Raw genomic sequence first — 23351 nt, forward strand, 5'->3', positions numbered from 1 at the left:
AGGCATCATTCAAATGTACTTCGGAATTACGGATAGCACCGTCATGCTTCGACAACCAAGTAATCGCATTGCCGGGACTTAACCCGGATTAGTAACTCGCACAAATACCTTCGGGATAGCCGAATAGTATCTCGACAAATGCCTTCGATCTTAGTCGGATATGGTCACTTAGACAAAGCTTCGGACTTAGCCGGACATCATTCAAATAACCATGCACATTAACAATAAATCATGGCACATTCGTATTTCGTTTTCGTTAGTAAAACTCAAACACAAGACATTTATCATTCTTGCAATTTCGGCTCAATAGCCACACAAAGAGCATGATTTTGGTTTGCTTAAAACATGATCTAATCAAATCATAATTTAAGCTCTTTTACTCAAGAACTTACCTCGGGTGTTGTCGAACGATTCCGATAGCTATTCGACCACTTTTTCCTTCCTTTATCGATTTAGTTCCCTTTGCTCTTGAGCTTAATTAACAAATAAATTGATTTAATCATTTGAGCATCGGAAAGAGGAACACAAGGCACTTAGCCCATTTTTATACATTAGACATTAAAGTCACATATGTACGGAATCATGAATCAAACTCAACATTTTAGCTAATTTTCCCCTTGGCCGAATTTTCTAAGCCAAGACAAAAGCATCAATATGCTTGCCTCTAACGAATACATGCAACACCAATCTCCTTCCTATGGCCGAATATGCATGTCTATGTTGGGCCGATTTCAACACTTAATACATTCTACAAGTATGGTCACTTGTATTGACTAAACACCCTTTTGTTTCAAGTTCAAACTTGGCTAATACACACATATATACACTAGTAAAGCATCCTCTCCCTTTCCATCAATTTAACACATGCATTACTCATTAATATACAAAAATTATATTCGGCCTTAGCACACAACTTGCTAGCCGATTCTTCTCCATCTAGCAACCAATGCACATATGTGCTCACTCAAAAATGCTAAAAAGAAGATTCAAGAATCATCAATCCACCATCACATGCATCATTAACAAGCTTCATATTTAGCATGCAATGGCATTAACACAAAATCTACCTAGCCGAATATCATCCCCATGACATAGCAAAGATTTGAACCATGGGTAATAGAACTCAAGCTAGCAACTAAAAACATGCATGAATCTCAAGGCACAACCTCAAACATACCTTGATCTAGATCAAGTATGGCCAAACCTCCTCCTAATCCTCTTCCAAACCAAACATGAAGCAAGAACTCCTTCCTCCTTCCTTTGAATTTTCGGCCAAATGAAGATGAAAAAGGATGAACAAAATTTTCTCTTTTCTTTTCTTTAACTCACGGCAATGGGGGGGAAACAACTACACACTTTTTTTTTTTCATCATATTCCCTTTCATTATTTTATGCCCATGCTCCTTATTTTATTTTTTCCACCCATGATGCACCAACACAACATGTCTATGACATGTCTTGCCCATCACACTTGGTCTACCATGCTTGTCATGGCCGGCCACTACTAGTTAGGGGGGAATTTGACATGCAAGTCCCCCCTTTTTATTTCATGCTCTAATAGGTCCTTATGCTTCGACCTATCACATTTCAAAAATGTCGCACATAAGTCCTATTGACTAAATTCACATGCAATCGACTAAATCGAAGCTTGAAATTTTCACACATTCATAATTACATATTCTAGACAATAAATATCACATTCAAACATTTCGGTGACTCGGTTTAGCGGTCCCGAAACCACTTCCCGACTAGGGTCAATTTTGGGCTGTCACAACTCTCCCCCACTTAAGAAATTTTCGTCCCCGAAAATCTTACCGGTAAATAGGTTTGGGTATCGTTCTTTCATCGAGCTCTCGGTTTCCCAAGTAGCTTCCTCGATCCCGTGTTTGAGCCATAACACCTTAACTAACGGAACCCTTTTGTTTCGCAACTCTTTCACTTCACGAGCTAGGATACGAATCGGTTCTTCTTCATAACTCAAGTCAGATTGAATTTCAACTTCTGAGGGATTAATCACATGTGACGGATCGGATCTATAACGTCGAAGCATCGAAACATGAAAGACATCGTGAATCTTTTCAAGTTCAGGGGCAAAATCAATCTATACGCAACCGGACCAACTCGTTCGGAGATTTCGTACGGCCCAATGAATCTCGGGCTCAACTTGCCCTTACAGCCAAATCTGATACTTTTTTCCAAGGCGAAACTTTAAGAAACACTTTATCTCCCACCTGATATTCAATGTCTTTTCGTTTCAAATCCGCATACGATTTTTGACGATCTGTGGCTGCTTTCAGACTTTCACGGATTACCTTTACTTTCTGTTCGGCATCCTTAATCAAATCAACTCCGAAAATTTTACTTTCACCGAGCTCGGTCCAAAACAATGGTGTACGGCATTTACGACCGTACAAAGCCTCGTAAGGTGCCATCTTAATACTTGATTGAAAACTATTGTTGTAAGCGAATTCAATCAAAGGTAAATACCGTTCCCATGAACTACTGAACTCGAGGATGCAACATCTCAACATATCCTCAAGTATCTGAATTATCCGCTCAGATTGACCATCGGTTTGGGGGTGAAAAGCAGTGCTAAAATGCAGCTTGGTACCCAAAGCTTCTTGCAATTTCCTCCAAAATCGCGAGGTGAATCTCGGATCTCTATCCGACACGATAGAAATAGGTACCCCGTGTAATCTCACAATCTGAGAAACATACAATTCGGCTAGTTTATCCAATGAAAAATCCGTACGCACGGGGATAAAGTGAGCCGACTTAGTCAGTCTATCAACAACAACCAAATCGCATCCTTCTTACTTGCTGACAATGGCAGTCCGGACACAAAGTCCATTGTGACTCGATCCCATTTCCACTCGGTATCATGATCGGCTGAAGTAATCCTGAAGGCACTTGATGTTCCGCTTTCACTTGTTGACATATTAAACATCTCGAAACAAAGTCGGAGATGTCTCGTTTCATACCATGCCACCAAAACCAACGTTTCAAATCGTTGTACATTTTCGTACTCCCCGGGTGAATTGACATTCGGCTACAATGGGCTTCGTTCAGAATCATCGAAATGAGTCCCGAATTCCTTGGAACGCACAAACGACTTCTGAACCTCAAACAATCATCATCATCAATTTGAAACTCCGATTCCTTGTTCGGAACACACTCAGCCCGTTTTGCAACCAATTCATCATCAACCTTCTGGGCTTCACGAATTTGATGAATCAATAATGGTTTGGCTTTTAATTCAGCTACTAACACATTGTCGGGTAGAACCGACAAGTGCACATTCATCGCTCGTAAAGCAAACAATGATTTCTGGCTTAAGGCGTCCGCAACCACATTAGCCTTTCCCGGGTGGTAATCAATGACAAGCTCGTAATCTTTCAACAACTCAAGCCAACGTATTTGTCGCAGATTTAAGTCTCTTTGAGTCATCAAATATTTGAGACTTTTGTGATCCGAAAATACATGGCACTTTTCACCAAATAAGTAATGTCGCCATATTTTTAAAGCAAATACGATGGCAGCTAGTTCAAGATCATGGGTCGGATAATTTTTCTCATGTGGCTTTAATTGTCTCGACGCATAGGCCACCACTCGACCTTCTTGCATCAATACGCAACCCAACCCAAGTAGGGATGCGTCACTATAAATGACAAACTCTTTGCCTGATTCGGGTTGCACTAAAATTGGAGCTTCAGTCAAATAAGTTTTTAGTTGATCAAAACTTTTCTGACATTTCTCCGTCCATTCGAACTTAACATCCTTTTGAAGTAGCTTCGTCATTGGTGTGGCTATCATCGAGAAACCTTTGACAAATCGTCGGTAATAACCGGCGAGCCCCAAGAAGCTCCGAACTTCGGTAATATTTCTTGGAGGCTTCCAGTTAAGTATGGCTGAAATTTTGCTCGGGTCAACTCGAATACCCGATGCGGATACCACATGACCCAAGAAGCTAACCTCTCTTAACCAGAACTCACACTTACTGAACTTAGCATATAACTGCTTATCCCGCAAAATTTGCAACACTAGTCTCAGGTGCTCAGCATGTTCGGTCTCATCTCTTGAATAGACCAAGATGTCATCAATGAACACAACTACGAACCGATCCAAATATGGTCTGAAGATCCGATTCATCAAATCCATAAATACCGCAGGGGCATTAGTGAGCCCAAACGGCATCACTAAGAACTCGTAGTGACCATATCTCGTTCTGAAGGCAGTTTTGGGTATGTCCGAATCTCGAATTCGCAACTGATAATAGCCCGATCTCAAATCTATTTTTGAGAACACTGAGGCTCCTTTCAGTTGGTCGAACAAATCATCGATACGCGGTAACGAATATTTGTTCTTTATCGTCACTTTATTCAGTTGACGATAGTCAATGCACAACCTCATGGTTCCGTCCTTCTTTTTCACGAACAATACTGGTGCACCCCAAGGTGAGAAACTTGGTCGAGCAAAACCTCTATCCGTCAATTCTTGCAACTGAGCTTTCAACTCTTTTAACTCGGTTGGTGCCATACGATACGGAGCCATCGAAATCGGCGTAGTCCCAGGTACAAGCTCAATACCAAACTCTATCTCCCGAACAGGTGGTAAACCCGGTAATTCTTCAGGAAAAACATCTGGGTATTCACAAACCACCGGCACAGATTCGGGTTTCTTTTTAATTCTTTGTCATCAAGTACATACGCAAGGTATGCTTCGCACCCTTTTCTTACATATTTCTGGGCCAACATTGAGGATATTACAGCTGGCAACCCATCCAAGTCCGTAGACTCAACTCGGATTACTTCGTTATTTGCGCACCTCAATTCAATAGTCTTGCTTTTGCAATTCACAACCGCATCATGCACAGTCAACCAATCCAACCCGAGAATAACATCAAATTCATTAAACGGCAAAAGCATCAAGTTCGCCGGAAAACAGGAACCTCGAATTACTAGGGGACATTTCTTACACACTTTGTCGACAAGCACGTAACGACCCAAGGGATTTGACACCCGAATTACGAACTCAGTAGACTCAATAGGTAAAGTCTTACTGGATGCTAAGGTTTCACATATGTAAGAATGAGTAGAACCGGGGTCAATCAAAGCAATTACATTAGTATCAAAGAGAGTAAAAGTACCGGTAATAACATCAGGCGAAGAAGCATCCTCGCGGGCACGTATAGCATAAGCTCTAGCAGGCGCACGAGCCTCGGATCTGGTCGTAGCATCTCTAGATCCTCTCTGACCACCACTAGCATTGCCCGTATTTCCAGATGGTCTATCTCGAGCAGTGGTAGCACCCGGTTTCCCACTCTGATTTACATTCTGTTCAGACAACCTCGGGCAATCTTTAATGAAGTGGTCAACTGATCCGCACTTGTAACAGGAGCGGTCAGGGAATCTACAACTCCCCGAATGCCATTTACCGTAATATCGACATTTCGTTCTGTCTCGATGTTCATTCCCAACACTGGCGACCGAAGTGCCTCGTGTACCCACAGGGGGTCGATCACGATCTCGTCTAAAAAGGCCCGAAGTGCCTCTCGACCAGCCCACATCATCTCGAAATTTCTTCGATGCCTGTTGAAGAGACTTTCCCGAAGATCTTTTACGAAACTCTCCAGTTCCACATCAACTTTTTGTTTTTCTTTTCTAAGCTCTTCGGCTTTACAAGCTCGCTCGACAAGTACTACGAACTCTCGTATTTCAAGAACGCCAACGAACATTTTTATATCTTCATTCAGCCCATCCTCGAAGCGTTTACACATGATAGCCTCGGACGAAACACATTCCCGAGCGTATTTGCTAAGTCTAACAAATTTTCGCTCGTAATCAGTAACCGACATGGAACCTTGCTTAAGCTCAAGAAATTCCTTCTGTTTTTATCAACAAATTTCTGACTAATATACTTTTTCCGAAACTCAGTTTGGAAAAACTCCCAAGTTACTTGCTCTCGGGGCACAACAGAAGTCAGAGTACTCCACCAATAGTAGGCAGAATCACGTAGCAAGGAGATAGTACACTTTAAGCATTCATCGGGTGTACAAGATAGCTCATCGAGTACCCGGATAGTGTTGTCCAACCAAAATTCAGCTTGCTCGGCATCGTCGCTATCCGTAGCTTTAAATTCAGTAGCCCCATGTTTTCGGATTCTGTCAACTGGGGGCTTATTTGACCTTATTTGGTCAGTTACCGGAGGTATTGTAGGTGCGGGGGTGGTATTAGTCGGGAAGGGAGGTTGTGGAACAGCCGTATTAGTTCGAATGTATTGGTTGAACCAATCATTCATCACGCTATAGAAAGCTTGTCTAGCTTCATCATTCGGGTTACTAGCATTAGGTTGAGAGTCCACCGGCGCTGTCCCTTGTGCGGGAGCAGGCGCTACACTCTCAAGATCATCAGCTACCGCTCGGTCGGGATCGGGATCCATTACTATAAATAAACACATTTGCAAATGTCAGAAATCACCACACTATCAAATAATCACATAAAATGGCATGTATAGCTAGACCCAACGCATTACGGTAGTCCTAGAATCGACTAAACCGTAGCTCTGATACCAATCAAATGTAACACCCCGAACCCGAGACCGTCACCGGAGTCGAACACGAGGTGTTAACAAACTTTAAAAATTTTCCAGACACTGCCAATCTGCGTAATAGTCACTTTAAAAATCATATCTTGAGTTCAGAAACTCGGACTCCAGTTCCGAAAATTTTCCCTGAAACTAGACTCATATGCTCATCTACATATTTTTTTCTAGAATTTTTGGTCGGGCCAATTAGTACAGTTTATTAGTCAAAGTCTCCCATGTTACAGGGATCGACTACCCTGACCTTTGCGCATTACGACTTGGATATCTCCCTGTACAGGGCTTCAATACTGATGCCGTTTGTTTCTATAGAAACTAGACTCAGAGAGGAATCTATACATATATGGCTTGACTCCTAATTGTCTCTGGTTAATTTGTAATGAATTTCGAAAGTCGGAACAGGAAATCCAGAAACCGTTCTGGCCCTATCTCACAAGAACCTGAATATCTTTTAAAATACTGTCTGTATGATTGTTTCGTTACTTTCCTGTGAAAATAGATTCATCAAGGTTCGTTTACATAATTTATTAACTATTTAATTCCATTCCTACTATTTTTAGTGAATTTCCAAATCTACATCACTGCTGCTGTCAGCATCTGCCTTTAAGGTAGACTTTACCTATTTCATAGTTTCCATGATTCAACTAGCCCTTTTTGCATAAGTAGCACAATTTATGATAGTGATTAACCATTCCCATGGCCAATCCTTGTGAAGCCTATCCACACCTCTCAATAACCATATCCATACCAAATGATTATAACATTACACTCAAACATATATAAGCCATTTTCGCATGGCTATCCAAAATTATACAAGTCCAAAGGGTCCATGACCCACAACAAACGGGTAGTCCTATACATGCCATTTCGAAGTTCAACCAAAATTGTACCAAAAGGGGGGCTTTGATAGTGTGGGTGACTTCGACTTCAAAATCCCGAGTCCGATAGCTGGAGAACCAAAATCTATAAAATAGAGGATCAAAGAAACAGAGTAAGCAATTTATGCTTAGTAAGTTTTGAGCAAGGAATTCCAGCACAGCAAAAGTATAGCATTCATATAGCTAAACGAATAATTTCATATGCACAAATTTTCGATATCATACTTGCTTCACATTACCAACCCTTATGTACATACACAAAAGATCAACTTAGCCAAAGGCCGGTAGCTCGTTTATCAACTGAGCGAATACTTATTTGTAAGGGCTCAACTAAATTCAAGCACATACGAAACATACCTCAATGTTGGGATGTTTCTAGAGTATTTACTGAAATTTTTACAGCAAGATCATTCATTCCCAAATCACGTACCTTCGGAATTTAACCGGATATAGCTACTCGTTCAAATGCCTTCGGGACATAGCCCGGTTATAATAACTCGCACAATTGCCTTCGGGACTTAACCCGGATTTAGTAACTCGCACAAATGCCTTCGGGCTTAGCCCGGAATTAGTATCTCGCACAAATGCCTTCGGATCTTAGTCCGGATATGGTCACTTAGCACAAAGCCTTCGGGACTTAGCCCGGACATCATTCAAATAACCATGCACATTTAACAATAAATCATGGCACATTCGTATTTCGTTTTCGTTAGTAAAACTCAAACACAAGACATTTATCATTCTTGCAATTTCGGCTCAATAGCCACACAAAGAGCATGATTTTGGTTTGCTTAAAACATGATCTAATCAAATCATAATTTAAGCTCTTTTACTCAAGAACTTACCTCGGGTGTTGTCGAACGATTCCGATAGCTATTCGACCACTTTTTCCTTCCCTTTATCGGATTTAGTTCCCCTTTGCTCTTGAGCTTAATTAAACAAATAAATTGATTTAATCATTTGAGCATCGGAAAGAGGAACACAAGGCACTTAGCCCATTTTTATACATTAGACATTAAAGTCACATATGTACGGAATCATGAATCAAACTCAACATTTTAGCTAATTTTTCCCCCTTGGCCGAATTTTCTAAGCCAAGACAAAAGCATCAATATGCTTGCCTCTAACCGAATACATGCAACACCAATCTCCTTCCTATGGCCGAATATGCATGTCTATGTTGGGGCCGATTTCAACACTTAATACATTCTACAAGTATGGTCACTTGTATTGACTAAACACCTTTTTGTTTCAAGTTCAAAACTTGGCTAATACACACATATATACACTAGTAAAGCATCCTCTCCCTTTCCATCAATTTAACACATGCATTACTCATTAATATACAAAAATTATATTCGGCCTTAGCACACAACTTGCTAGCCGATTCTTCTCCATCTAGCAACCAATGCACATATGTGCTCACTCAAAAATGCTAAAAAGAAGATTCAAGAATCATCAATCCACCATCACATGCATCATTAACAAGCTTCATATTTAGCATGCAATGGCATTAACACAAAATCTACCTAGACCGAATATCATCCCCATGACATAGCAAAGATTTGAACCGTGGGCTAATTAGAACTCAAGCTAGCAACTAAAAACATGCATGAATCTCAAGGCACAACCTCAAACATACCTTGATCTAGATGCAAGTATGGCCAAACCTCCTCCTCATCCTCTTCCAAACCAAACATGAAGCAAGAACTCCTTCCTCCTTCCTTTGAATTTTCGGCCAAATGAAGATGAAAAAGGATGAACAAAATTTTCTCTTTTCTTTTCTTTAACTCACGGCAATGGGGGGGGGAAACAACTACACACTTTTTTTTTTCATCATATTCCCTTTCATTATTTTATGCCCATGCTCCTTATTTTATTTTTTTCCACCCATGATGCACCAACACAACATGTCTATGACATGTCTTGCCCATCACACTTGGTCTACCATGCTTGTCATGGCCGGCCACTACTAGTTAGGGGGGGAATTTGACATGCAAGTCCCCCCTTTTTATTTCATGCTCTAATAGGTCCTTATGCTTCGACCTATCACATTTCAAAAATGTCGCACATAAGTCCTATTGACTAAATTCACATGCAATCGACTAAATCGAAGCTTGAAATTTTCACACATTCATAATTACATATTCTAGACAATAAATATCACATTCAAACATTTCGGTGACTCGGTTTAGCGGTCCCGAAACCACTTCCCGACTAGGGTCAATTTTGGGCTGTCACACTCAATTTTTTATCATTAACCACACAACAGGATCTTGGTGGTAATGGTTTACAACACTTGAAATCACTTTAACTTTTAGTTATTTATGGCTGTCCAATCTGAAATATTTGTTTCAAGAGATTCAGGCACTCACATCCCTGAATACACTGGTTATTGCTACTTGCAAAAACTTGGTATCATTGCCACTTGGTTTGGAAAATCTAACTGCATACAATCTCTAATTATTGCGGATTGCGAACAGCTTGATTTGAGTAGGACACAAGGATTCCAAGAGAAAGAAGTAGAAGAAGATGGTTTCAGCCTTCTATCATTGGGAATTATAAGCTTACCTAAGCTGGGGGCTCTACCCCAACGGCTTCTACGAGGGTCCGCCAACACCTTAAAGAATCTGACCATTGCAGACTGTGAACCTCACAACTTCAGCAGAGTGGCACAATCTCACATCACTTGAAAAACTTGCTATCATCCACTGCCCACGACTGTCAAGTCTGCCAAATAACATGCAACGCCTCAAGCAATTGAAGATTGAATATTGTCCTCTTTTAAGTCAAACAAGGAACCGGTGTGGATTGGCTCAACATTGCTCATGCCTCTTTTATTGTTTTGGATGGCAATGCAATTTCAGCTAATGATAACTGATCAGCCCGCCATTCTTTGTAAGACTTGATTTCTTTTTACTGAAAGATGTTGGTGAACTTAGCATTGTTTAGAAGATTTCATAATTCCTTGTTATTGAATGGCAGGGGAATTGGTGGTTATACCAAAGTATTGTCGATGCGAATCCCAAAAGTTGAGCGGGAGAGGTGTTGTTGGCTTCCAATGTCTCCTCACTGTTAGGTTGTAATATAGATTAAGCTGTTTGTGCTTTGATATTTTATTTAAACACTGTCTGTATTTCCTTTTTGCTGATTTTTACTCGGTTTGTATATTTGGAATTGGATTTAAGATTTAGCTGCTGCTTTTCTATTGAATTTAAGGTTTGTATCACCCTCATATCCATTGTTGAAAGGGCTGAACTTATTTCAGATTGGGGTTTGAATTTTTTTTATTTAAGTTAATCTCTTAACTTAACAACTGTTTTCCATTTAGCTTTGAACTTTCTTTTATCTAAGTTAGCCATTGATATTTACATTTTAAAAAAATTGGATAAAAAACAATTCAAGTTTTAACGTGGAAACAATTGTCAAATTTAGAAACTATTGAAAAAGAAGAAGTTAAAATCCCAATATAAAAATTAACAAGTTGAAGCTTAAAAAAATGAGTTGAGGAATGTTTATTTATTCATTTGAACGGCATTGTATATGTCTAGTCATGCAATGTGCTCTCTCTCTCTCTCTATATATATATATATTTACTTGATGTTTATTACTTTTTTTATAATGTATAATTAAGAGGTTAGTACACACGCACCCATGTTAAGGGTGTTTAAAGGGAACTATCTAAATAAAGACTTATCATTATTCTCTCAAAAATTCGAACCCAAATAAATTCTCAAATAAATAGCTCTTAATTATCAAGCCAATCACAAAAGTTTATTACTTCCTTTTTATTAATTGTATTTTCATTATTTTCTTTTATTTTTTTGGTTTGAATTCTGATTTTGCCATATTTTTTCTTTTAGGCTATAATGTGTCAATTAATTTGCTTTAGAGATTTTTCTAGCCTATATCTATAATTGTATAATATATAAATATATAGAAGCCGAAGGAATTTTTGAATGAATAGGAATATCCTTAATTATTTATCATATTAATAAATTGATATCTAAAAATAATTATAATATTTAATTTTAAAAATTAGCTTAAAATAAAAGTAACAATTATACATTTAAAAATAATTATAATTTAATAAAAATTGTGATAATTACATATTTAAAAATAATTATAATTTAATTTACCGTTATCGTTTAAAAAAAGTTTGATGTAAACAAAATGTTGTTAATTTTAAAATAAAAGTATTACTTAAATAAAATTCTAAAGTATAAAATATAAAGAAAAGTTGTGATAATTATATTTAATTTACAAATATTAGTTAAAAGAAATTATAACTTAAATTTGATATTTAAAATTTAATTTTTTATTTAAAATAGCTGTGTTAATATTATTTATATAACATGAAGTTATTATATGAATAGAACTCTATGCATCTTAATTACTATTTATTTAGTATTAGGCTTATATACCAATTAAAGTTTTAATTTTAGCTTCATAATTAACATTTATTAGTTAGGTATATACAATCAATTAACAACTAAGAAAAAGTAATGGTAAAAAAATGAAGATTGTTAGCAATAATAAGTTAGAATTATATAAAAAAGAATGAAACATTAAAACAATGGTTCTTCAAAAATGAAATATTGAATCATATTTTGAACAATAATGACATCGAAGAGAGATATGTTAGGTTAATTGATGATGAGGCAATATAATATTTTGATATTATTTTTAATTTTTTTTGTAAATTTTTTATATTATGCGAAGCAATCAATCTTAAATAAAAATTTTTATTTATCCATTATTGGATTTATTTTAAAAAGAAATTTAATTTCAACAATTATTTTTTAATTGTTATGATTAAATGTAATTATTGATTTAGTGTGAATTACATTTTGTATTTACTTTCTTGTATATTATTTTAATAATTTTATGTATTAATTCAGTTTTTTATTTTTATTATTTTTAAAATATTATTTTATTCTCTCAAAATTTTCAAAACTAATTCACTTTAAACTAAGTTTCATTAAATTAGCATAAATATATATTTGAAATTATAAAAATATGTTATTTAATAAAGTAAAAATTATAAAATTATGTACAATGCATGTGACATTATAAGCTAGTAATTTACAAAATTATTATTTTGGAGATACCTTTGAACTAATGAGAGAGCCTTTTATTTTTTTTATCGTATTACTAAATTGACATTTACAAATATTTGTAATTTAATTTAAAAATATTAGTTAAAAAGTTGTGATAATTATAGCTTAGTAGAATTGTGATAATTATACATTTAAAAATAATTATAATTTAATTTAAAATTATTAGTTAAAAGCACAAGCTTGGAGAAACTTTTGAACTGACCAAAATACCTTTTAATTTTCATTATATTACTAAATTGACATTTAAAAATAATTATAATTTAATTTAAAACTATTAGTTAAAAAGTTGACATAAAATAGAAGTTGTAGTTTATTATACATTGAAAAATAATTATAACTTAGTAGAAGTTGTGATAATTACACATTTAAAAAGAATTAGGGTAAACTAACTATTTTGTCATTCAACTTTTAGCTTGTTTCTATTTTGCCCACTCAACTATAAATATTTCCAATTTAATCACTAAAATTTAAAAATTTGTCCCACTACACCCTTAAATATTTAAGAGTGGCATTTTAAAAAAAAAATCATAAACTAATTTCCCTGGCTAGTCACTATTGTTCCTTGTCATCATCTTCAACTCATAATCCAGTCAAAGCAACCTCTCTAACCTAAACCAAAACACTCACTAAATCGACACCACCAGTTTTTACCATCTCAACCCTCACCATTGAAAGCATAAGCCTTCCTTGCCTCAAGCATCACATTCAGCTCACCTCCACCACCTCATCAAATAAACAACACAGTAACTCTTCAAGGACTTGACCCAAAACTTGTTGGAGAAATTTGTAACAACTTGTTTTTTAGTGGTTTCGAAAATAGTGGTTTTGGGGCCATAAATCCAACGAGTAAGTTCGTATAATTAGTATTTTAATTATACGAGTCAATAATAATTTTTATATTGAATTTTGATTTGATGAATTTTAATTAATTGAATTAATAGTTAGTATAAGTGGTTGTCTTAAAAGTCAAGTGGTTTCAAAAAATGAGATATCAGGACCCCGTTTCTATAAACCGAGCTTATGAATATTTTTATGAAATATTTATAGAGTAATTATTTTGGTATGTGAAGGTTTGGTTTAGAAATTTTAATGTTTAGATAGTTAATTAAGGTAAAAGGATTAAATTGTAAAAGGGGAAAAAGTGAATTTCTATAGATTTAAAATACTAAAGGGACCACAATGGTGATTAGACCATGGTCAAAAATTCCAAGCGATGGTGGATATAATTAATCCAATAGCTTTTGGGCTATTTTCTCATTTAGTTTTAATTAGTTTAGGGTTAAATTGAAATTAAGCTTGTTTAGTTCAAATTTTGAAACAACTAAAGGACCAATTGTGCAATTAAACCTTTCTTAGATGGTAATTATACCATATACTTATATTATGGACGTTTATTGACATAATTTACAAATTTTACAATTTATATTAAAGGGGTAATTTAGTAAAAAGTTAAAATGTAAGTTAAATTAAAGAAGTTAAAAGATAATATCAACATTTGCTTTTCTTCTTCATGTGGAGAAAATTGAAACACCATGGCTAGGGCATTGAAAACTTCAACCAAACATTAAGCCCTTCGATTTGGTGAGTAAACCTTGCCCGTTTTTAGTGATTTTTATGTTTTTGAGCTCGTATTAATTCGATCTAGCTAACCCAAGGACTAATTTGTAAAACGGTCAAATGTTGTAGATTGTGCTATTGATGAGTTTGAGTTTTTCTTCAAGTTTTATGTTAGAATATTAAGCTTGGTTGCTAAATAAGACTATTTTGGAAAGTACTTTTTTGTTAATTTTAATGTTCAAGGACAAAAATGTGAAAATAGTAAAAGTACAAGGACTTGATGCAAAATAACAACAAGTATGGGCTTTAATGAAGTGGTAAATAGATCGGCTAAGCTTGGATTTAATTGAAATTGGTTAAATTGCATGTTTTGGACTTAGGGACTAAATTGCATAAAAGTGAAATGTTAGTGGTAATTTTTGTAAAAATTTCCAAATGACTTTATTCCATAAAATGAGTTAATTTTTCTGTTGGAATTAGTTAGTTGAATGAAATTATTATTTTAGATCAAGAACGACTAGAAAAACTAAGGGAAAGAGAAAAATTCAAAATAGTCCTATATATTTGTCATTGGTGCAGTTTAGTCAAGTAAGTTCATACGGTTTAATTTTAATACATTTTTAAACATATTACATGAAATTAATTGTATAACGTTGGATTATATTGATGCATGTAATTGAAAATGGAAATAATGAATTGATATGACATCGATCACTGATTGAGATATTCTGAGCCGATGAATGTTTGGTTGTTGAACTAATGCTTGCATATGGAATATGAGATAGTGAGATATTCATGTATTGTTCTGTGATGGAATGCTCTTAATCGATGAACATAGGATAGAGTACGATTGACATGCCAATAGGTTATTATGCGCACGGTATGGGATTGATCTGAGTAGTGAAGATAATTTGCATTTGTTACGGACTATCATGTTATATTATAGTGTTATCAGGTGTGCTGGATGGTACTGACTCTTATGAGCATCTAGTGTCATCGGGCTATGTTTATTGATCTTTAAAAATTATTGCAATGTGAAATTGATTTGTACTATTGTACTGAGTATTACTCACCTATTATGAGCTGTGATTGATAGGATTTTCTAAGAATAACTTTATTAACATGAACTTTGTTTTGTAAACTCGTTACTTGATTTTTTATGTTGACTCAGTTAGCTTTATCGTTGTAATCGACAAATTTAATAAGTTATATGAAAGCTTACTCGTGTTATTGTTTCGTTTCTTTGTAGATACTGTTTGGGGAAGTTGAATATCAGATCAACTTGAATAAATCATATTATCGAGGATCTTGGTAGATTATGAATTTGAACTTGGCTTATATGGCATGTAATAAGGGGATTTGAGTTTGTTTTGTAGTAGTCCATAAGTATTCATGTTATATAGCTTGGTGTGCTTATTATGTGTTTAGTTAAATGACTATTGATATGTGCTTGCATGATGCAAGTTTTGGTTGATTGGAAATAGGAAAGTGTAAGTCTTAACATTCAATATGGTATGATATTTGTGTGATTGCTAATCACTAGGTTATATACTTGTGAATTGAGATTCTAGTTTAAATGATTTGAATAACTAATGGTTATATACAAGCCTAATTCAAAGTTTAAGCATAAGTGAGTGAGCACGAAATAGTAAGTCAGCATGAGTTAGGTCTAGTATTTTTGGGTTTAAATGTAAGTTAGTTTGATTTTTTTGTAGTTTGTGCATTTTAACTAAGATAATGAAATGTATGCATTTGAATTATGGTGTCAGTGATGACACATTGGCTAAGCACATAAGTTGATCATTTTGGAATGCTTTGAGTGCTTTTGAATGTGTTTTAAGGGCTTGTATACATGTGCTTTTGATATGCTTAGGTACCTAAGCATTTGGATGTGAAATGAGCATATTTTGGGTCATTTTTGGCACACACGGATAGCCCACACGGGTGTGTGTCCCAAGCGTGTTAGGTGCAGGGTTCACACGGGCTGGCACACGACTTGCGACACGGCCGTGTGACCTAAGTCAGTAAGTTACACCGGTGGACACATGGGTGTGCACACAGGCATATGGAGTAGCCACACGAGTGTATGGGATAGCGACACGACCATGTTTGGAGCCAAACAGTCTAGGCTCTATCACATGGCCTAGATACACGGCCGTGTGGCCACTATTTTGAAAATTTTCATTTTTGTCCCAAATCTCTTGTTTTGTTTCAAATTGTTCCTGATTGTTCCTAAACTATTTTTTGAGGCCTCGTAGGCTCGATTTAAGGTCCGAAAATGTATGGTTTATTCCAACCTGAATTATATATGTATTTGTTAAATTAATTTGATTATTGGCTGCTACTTGGTATGAAATGTTCTGAATTGTATGGTAATACTTCGTAACCCTATTTTGGCCATGAAAACGAGTTATGAGTGTTATATTTAGTAGTATCAGAGCTACAGTTTAGTCGATTCTTAGACTAAACATTGCGTGATGAAGTCTAGAATTACATGCCATATAAACCTGTGATAGTGTGATATTGATGATCTGATCTAACCCCTATTTTTCTTATAGATTTAATTAATGTTAATAGAATCTGATCATACTAACCTTAATGAGGTAAAAGGTAAAATCCTGACTTATAAATAGGAGGTAAGCTATAGTTTATCGATTTTGTAAAAGCCTGATAGTGAAGTTAAAATGTCTTTTCAACTTAATGAGTCAATAGTTCACAAAAATTGCATCATCCAATTTAGTGGCTCCATAACATCTCCTCTTAATATGCTTCTTATAGCACCCCTAGGTCCACAACTAATTGAAATAGTTCGACGGCTCTTGTTTAATAAATTAAAAAGTATAATAACAAAGACTGCAAAAGTAAAACAGATGAAGATCCAATTAGGGCTGAGTACTGGCTTGAAATTATCCAAGGAATTTCCGGTGATATGACTTGTCTTCTTAATGATTATCTTAGATGTGTTATGTTTTTATTATTATTTATAAATAGGCAATGTGTATAATTGGTGGTCGACATTAAGACGCGAATAATTGGGATTTCTTCAGATTTTAATTCAAAAAGAGAAATGTCATCAAATGTCATATGAACAAGAATTTGTATAAGTTAATGAATGTAATTGAGAAATTGTGCCTGTGAATAATGTTAAACAATTGTATATGTAATATCCCGAATTAGGGTCGAGTCAGAACAGTGGTTTCAAGACCACAAATTTGAGATAGAAATAATTATTATATGATTCTTATGAGGTCTATGATATGAATGCATGCTTATGTGAAAGTTTCATGAAGAAATTCTATGCATAAAATGTCTAATTGAACTTTAGGGACCAAATTGAATAAGATGCAAAACTTGCATTCTAGAAGCTTTAAGTATGAAATTGCTTTAGATTATGAATTAGAGGGTCCTAATTAGCAATTTGACCAATTTTTATAATTTTGGACAAAAATTGGACATGCATAGGAAAAATTTGAAAGAAAACCCCTAAGGGCATTTTGGTCATTTGATAATTAAAAGAATAAAAAGGGAAAGTCAAAGAAAAAATGTGTCTAGTGCTAGCCGAATTTCTCAATAGCCATAGCTAGGGTTTTTTTCAACATTTCCAAGCTTGATTGTAAGTACTCCTTAGCCCCGTTTTTAATGTTCTTTGTATTTTTGAAGTCTTTGAAGCGTGACCTACCCATTTCTAGCTATATTTTGAGCTAGGGTTCATGTATGAAATTTGACCCATATGTAACATGCATGTATTTTGTTGATTAATAGAGGAATATGAATGTTTGATGCATGATAAACATCTTTTACTAAGTGATTTTTAGTGAAAACACATAAAAAAGGGACTTGTTTGTAAAAGTGTAAAAGTGAGTAGTAATAATGCTAAATGAAGGAAAATATGGGCTGATATGAGCATAGTAAAGGTTCGGCTAGGCTTGGGTAACCAAGAAAATGCATGCATTTCATTTTGCGAGCCTAGGGACTAAATCGTAAATAAATGGAAAGATAGGGGTAAAAAGGTAATTTTACCAAAGCATGAATTATGGATCGATTTTCAAAATGTGATTAATAAAAAAGTTAAATTTGGCATTATAGATTAAGAAAAATATGAATCGGGTCTTGATCGAGGGAAGAATAAAGTATACGACGATTAAGCTCGATTACTATCATTTTTGTACCGAGGTAAGTAAATGTGTAAATAATGTGACAATGTGGTATGTTATATGATGCTAACATTATGTGATAAATATTTTATTGCTTATTATGTATGCTATGTCTAATGGTACTATTGTAAGCATGAATGATATTATGGTCACTATCCACGATGTCACGAGCAAGTGCAATAGAGACGCAATGTGCAAGTGAGAAAAACCTCATTTGAACCTTAGGAATAGTTTAGGATACAAGTGACATGTCACTAGGAATTAAGAAGTCCGAACTCGGTGAGTGGTCCGGGTTCGTGATAGATGTGGCATCCGAGCTCGTTGAGTGGTCCGAGTTCATAATGGATGCGATACATGTGATTGAGTTTTGGGAAATGGTCTTGTGTGTCCTACCGATGGCTAGGTAATCCTTGAGTGGTCAGATACCTAACAGCTTTTGTGAGCAGCCCGTGTAGCTTGATCGATAGCTTATACGACCAAGTTCGTGAGTAGCTCTATTGTGAGCGTTGCATGATATGAGGTAGCTTTGGCTACGTATGTTTATGTCGCACTCATGTGCAAGTTTTCATGTATCCAATAGTATTCCGAGCGTTCAACTGGTATTGTAATGAATGATACGATGAAAGTCCCAAGATGGGCATGGTAATGAAGGTAAAGTTATTTGATATGCTAAGGATATGTACAGGTACGTACGTTATACTCATGAGAGATGCCTTGTTAAAGGATGATATGTGACGAGAAAGTATATTCATATATATATATATATGAATACTTGATAAATGAGCTAGAATGCTTGAATGATGAATAATCTTGGTGGTTATGCTATTATGTCTTGCATGATTATGGTTTATTAATATTGCATATTATTTGCATGTGGACTTACTAAGCTTAAATGCTTACTCCCATCTCTTTTCCATCCTTTGTAGTTCCGCCAAGCTAGCTCGGGGATTGAAAATTGTCAGAATATTCGATCACACTATCAAAAGAACATTGGGTACAGTGAATTTGTTATTTTGAGTATGACATATATAGGGGGTTTGGTCATTTTGTGGTATGTGTCATGCTATTTGGACAAATTGTGAAGGTCTATGATGTTGATGATTCATTTTGTAATAGCCATGTGATATGGCTCATGATTGATTCTTGGGTTGTAATATCTAATTGTTCATGCATGCATGTGTTGATGCCTTGATGATGTTCTATGTGGTTGTGTGATGGATATATGATGAGATATTGTCTTGATGATGTGGAATATGATTGCTTGGTGGATGTATGAAGAAGTATGGATTAAATACTAGGAGATAAAGAATGGTTTAGTAACCTAAGATGACAATAGTTATAAATGTGCAACCTGAAATTTTGATAATTAAGTTGATTTGCATGAAGTTTGTATAAAATGCTCCCAAATGCTGTGATTAAGGGAATGTGCAATAAGATGATATTATAAAGATGTGAAAGTGCTATGGTGTTGAATATTGAGTGTTTAAGTATGTCATGTTGCATGTTATGAAATATGCTTAAGTACATAAGTGATTAAGGTGGCAATTGGCTTGGAAAATAGCCTTCAAATTGTCCACAAAGGTAGGCATACGGGCATATGTCTAGGTCATGTGTGACACACGGTCTGTCCCACGGGCGTGTGGAATGGCCATGTGTCCCTTGCACTCTATTTTTGCAAGTTAGTATGGTCAGTAGTAAACACATGGGCTAAGGTACGAACGTGTGTCTTGGCCGTGTGAGGGACACAGCCTACCCATATAGGCGTGTACTCTGGCCATGTGAAGTCTGCTCCTTTTTATGAAAAATTTATTTGATTTTTATTGACCACACGGTTTGGCCATACGGGCGTGTGATGCGGCCGTGTGACCCTAAATTGGTGCTGACGCCATAGACAGAGAGTTACACGGCTGGAGGACACGGACGTGTAGAGAGCACACGGGTGTGTCCCCTGTCTCACACGGGCGTGTGGCTTTGTGTTAGGGAAAATTTCCCAAACTTTTCTAATAGTTCCTGATTTAGTCTCCATCCTTTTTCGATGGCTGTTTTGGGCCTCATAGGCCCATATTAGGGACAATTTGTGTATGTATAAATGAAGTTGTTTTAAAGAAAATTTTATAGCCTGACTTTTTGCATGAACATATGAGTACAAGTTTGGTAATGCCTCGTACCCTGTTTCGGTGTCGGATTCGGGTAAGGGGTGTTACAGTTAGTGGTATCAGAGCTATGGCTTAGTCGATTCTCGAACTAACCTAACTTATTTGAGTCTAGCGATTCATGCCATACGTATATATAATGATAGTTTGACGACTTTTGACAATATTAAAATGTGTTTCATATAGCAAATGGATTCCGACAGAGTAGTGGCGGATGATGTAGAAAGTAATGCGCCTGCTCTAGCTGAAGGAGCGGTGCCATCTGAGAGTAGACCCGAAACTATTAGAAGAGGAGAAGGAAGCAGATAGGCCTTTCTCCACATGATGAATGCATGGTATACGGAGTTTGTTCGAATGATCCCGAATGCTCAACCTACCCCACCTCCCTCAAATCCTCAACCCACACCCGTGATGCCTCAAGGTATAGATTTTATGAGATTCTCTAGAACACCAGTTGATAAAATTTGAAAGCAAGTTGCTGAGAAATTTAGGGCAAATGCTAATGACGACCCTGAGAAAGTAGAGTTTTGGTTAGAGAACTCGATGTGGGTGTTTGATGAACTATCCTGTACACCCGAGGAGTGCCTAAAATGTGCCATATCTTTGTTAAGAGATGCAGCATATCACTGGTGGAGAACGCTGATATCTGTGGTACCACCGGAGAGGGTTACTTGGGAATTCTTTCAAGAGGAATTCCAAAAGAAATACATTAGTGAAAGGTTCATCGATCGGAAGCGTAAGGAATTTCTGGATTTGAAATAGGGTCATATGACAGTTAGTGAATATGAGAGAGAATTCGTCAGACTAAATAAATATACTCGCGAGTGTGTATCCTCCGAAGCTAAGATGTGCAGAAGATTTGAAGATGGACTTAATGAGGATATTAAGACATTAGTGGGTATTCTTGAGTTGAAAGAATTTGTGGCACTTGTTGAGCGGGCTTGTAAAGCCGAAGAATTGGTCAAAGAAAAGAAGAAAGTCGAGTTTGAGGCTAGAGAAACAAGAAAGAGATATCAGAGTAAGTCGTTACCATCTCAGTCTAAGAAACCTAGAGAGATGTGCTCCCATTCACATGTGTTGGCTGGACACTCATACGAGAATCGTAGGAAGTAAAATTCGGGTTTTAGATATCAGGCTACGTCCGTGGCAAGTATGGGTAACGCTAAACCTTCCAAGGCCGAATGCCAGCAATGTGGTAGACGTCATTCTGGAAACTATAAGGTGAGTGAAGGATCTTGTTTTAGATGTGGTTCTCTAGACCACTTTATTAAGGATTGTCCCGAGATTATGGAGAAAGAAAGATTTTAGAGTCCAAGACCGAGTGGCGCAACTTCTAGGGGAAGACCCCCGAGAAATACCGGGAATGAGTCGGGGGAGTAAGAATGTGACACAAGATACAGTAGTGAGATCTGAAGCTAGGGCTCCAGCTAAGGCCTATGCCATACATGCACACGAAGAGGCAACTTCTCTTGATGTGATCACTGGTAATTTTTCTCTCTATGATACTAATGTTATTGCTTTGATAGACCTTGGCTCTACTCATTCTTATGTGTGTATGAAATTGGCATCTAGTATGAATATACTTATCGAGTCTACAGAATTTATGATCAAGGTGTCAAACCCGTTAGGAAAGCATGTGATAGTTGATAAAGTATGTGAGAAATGCCCATTGATTGTTAAAGGTCATTGTTTTCCAGTCGACTTGATGTTGTTGCCTTCTAATGTGTAGCATCTCGATTTTTGATTTTGAGCCTAGTCAGAACAATGGTTTAGGGACCACAAATTCGATGAAGAAAATTTTATTTTTATTATATTTTTATGGTCTACGATTTCACGGAATAATTTTGTGAAAATTTCGTTCAAAAATTTTGACGTTTTGGCACTCAATTTAGTCAAAATGACTAAATTGTAAAAGATTGCAAAATGTGTATTCTAGTTCACAAAGGTACTAAGTACTTGTGAGTAATGAGTTTTTAAGTTGGAGATCCTTAAATGGTAAATATCCCATTTTGTAATTAGTGGACAAAAATGGACATAGCATGGTATGTTTTTATTTATTTTTCATTAAGGGTATTTTAGTAATTTGGAAAATAAAGCCAAAATAACTAAGAAAAAGATGTCATCTTCTTCATTTTTCTCGTTCCATAACCGTATATGGAGATGGTAGACATGGCTAGGGTTTGTAAAACTTCCAAGCATGATTGTAAGTCCATCTTTACTCCGTTTTTAATGTTCTTTGTATTTTTGAAATCCTCGTAGCTCGATTTACCCATTTCTACCATTAATTTGAGCTAGGGTTCATGTTTAAAAATTTACCCATATGTGAAATGCATGCATTTTGTTGTCTAATGGTAGAAAATGAGTGTTGGGTGTTAGATAAATAACTTTGGCTAAGCGATTTTACATGAAAACGGGTAAAACGACATAATCGGTAAAAATACCTAATGCTCATAAGTACATGTTAGAGTGAGAATTTGATGTTGTTATAGAAGGGAAAAATGATCATCATGTCATAAAACATAAGAAAATAGGATGAAGTTTAATTTTCGAACCTTGGGGCAAAAGAGCAAATATGCAAAAGTTTAGGGGTCAAAATGTAAATTTGTAAAAATATGATTTATGAACCCATTTGAATAATGTGAGTAATAAATGAGTTATATTTGTAATGTTAGATCAAGGAAATCGAGATTCGGGCTAAAATCAAGAAAATACCAAGTAGTGGACTTAAATGGTAAAAATGACCATTTTCGTATACGAGGTAAGTTCATATGACTTTTAATAATGCAATGTGTATTTTAATGTTATTTCTTTGATAGTATATGAGATGTAAGTTTATATGTAAATAATGTATTGTTTTGATTATGTTATAATATTCTATTTTGTGACATG

The 23351-nt window shown here is 35.8% G+C and overlaps 1 protein-coding gene across 1 annotated transcript in view; it reads left to right on the forward strand.

Moving 5' to 3' along the window:
• LOC107952343 (putative disease resistance protein RGA4) overlaps nucleotides 1-10171 on the forward strand; it is a 21565-nt gene extending 11394 nt beyond the window's left edge. Inside the window, exon 5 of the mRNA XM_016887603.2 lies at nucleotides 9800-10171. Coding sequence (XP_016743092.2) covers nucleotides 9800-10171 — 372 coding nt within the window. The remainder of the gene's footprint in view (nucleotides 1-9799) is intronic.
• The last annotated feature ends 13180 nt before the right edge of the window (nucleotides 10172-23351 follow it).

This window comes from Gossypium hirsutum, chromosome A02, assembly GCF_007990345.1.
Source record: "Gossypium hirsutum isolate 1008001.06 chromosome A02, Gossypium_hirsutum_v2.1, whole genome shotgun sequence".
NCBI lineage: Eukaryota > Viridiplantae > Streptophyta > Magnoliopsida > Malvales > Malvaceae > Gossypium > Gossypium hirsutum.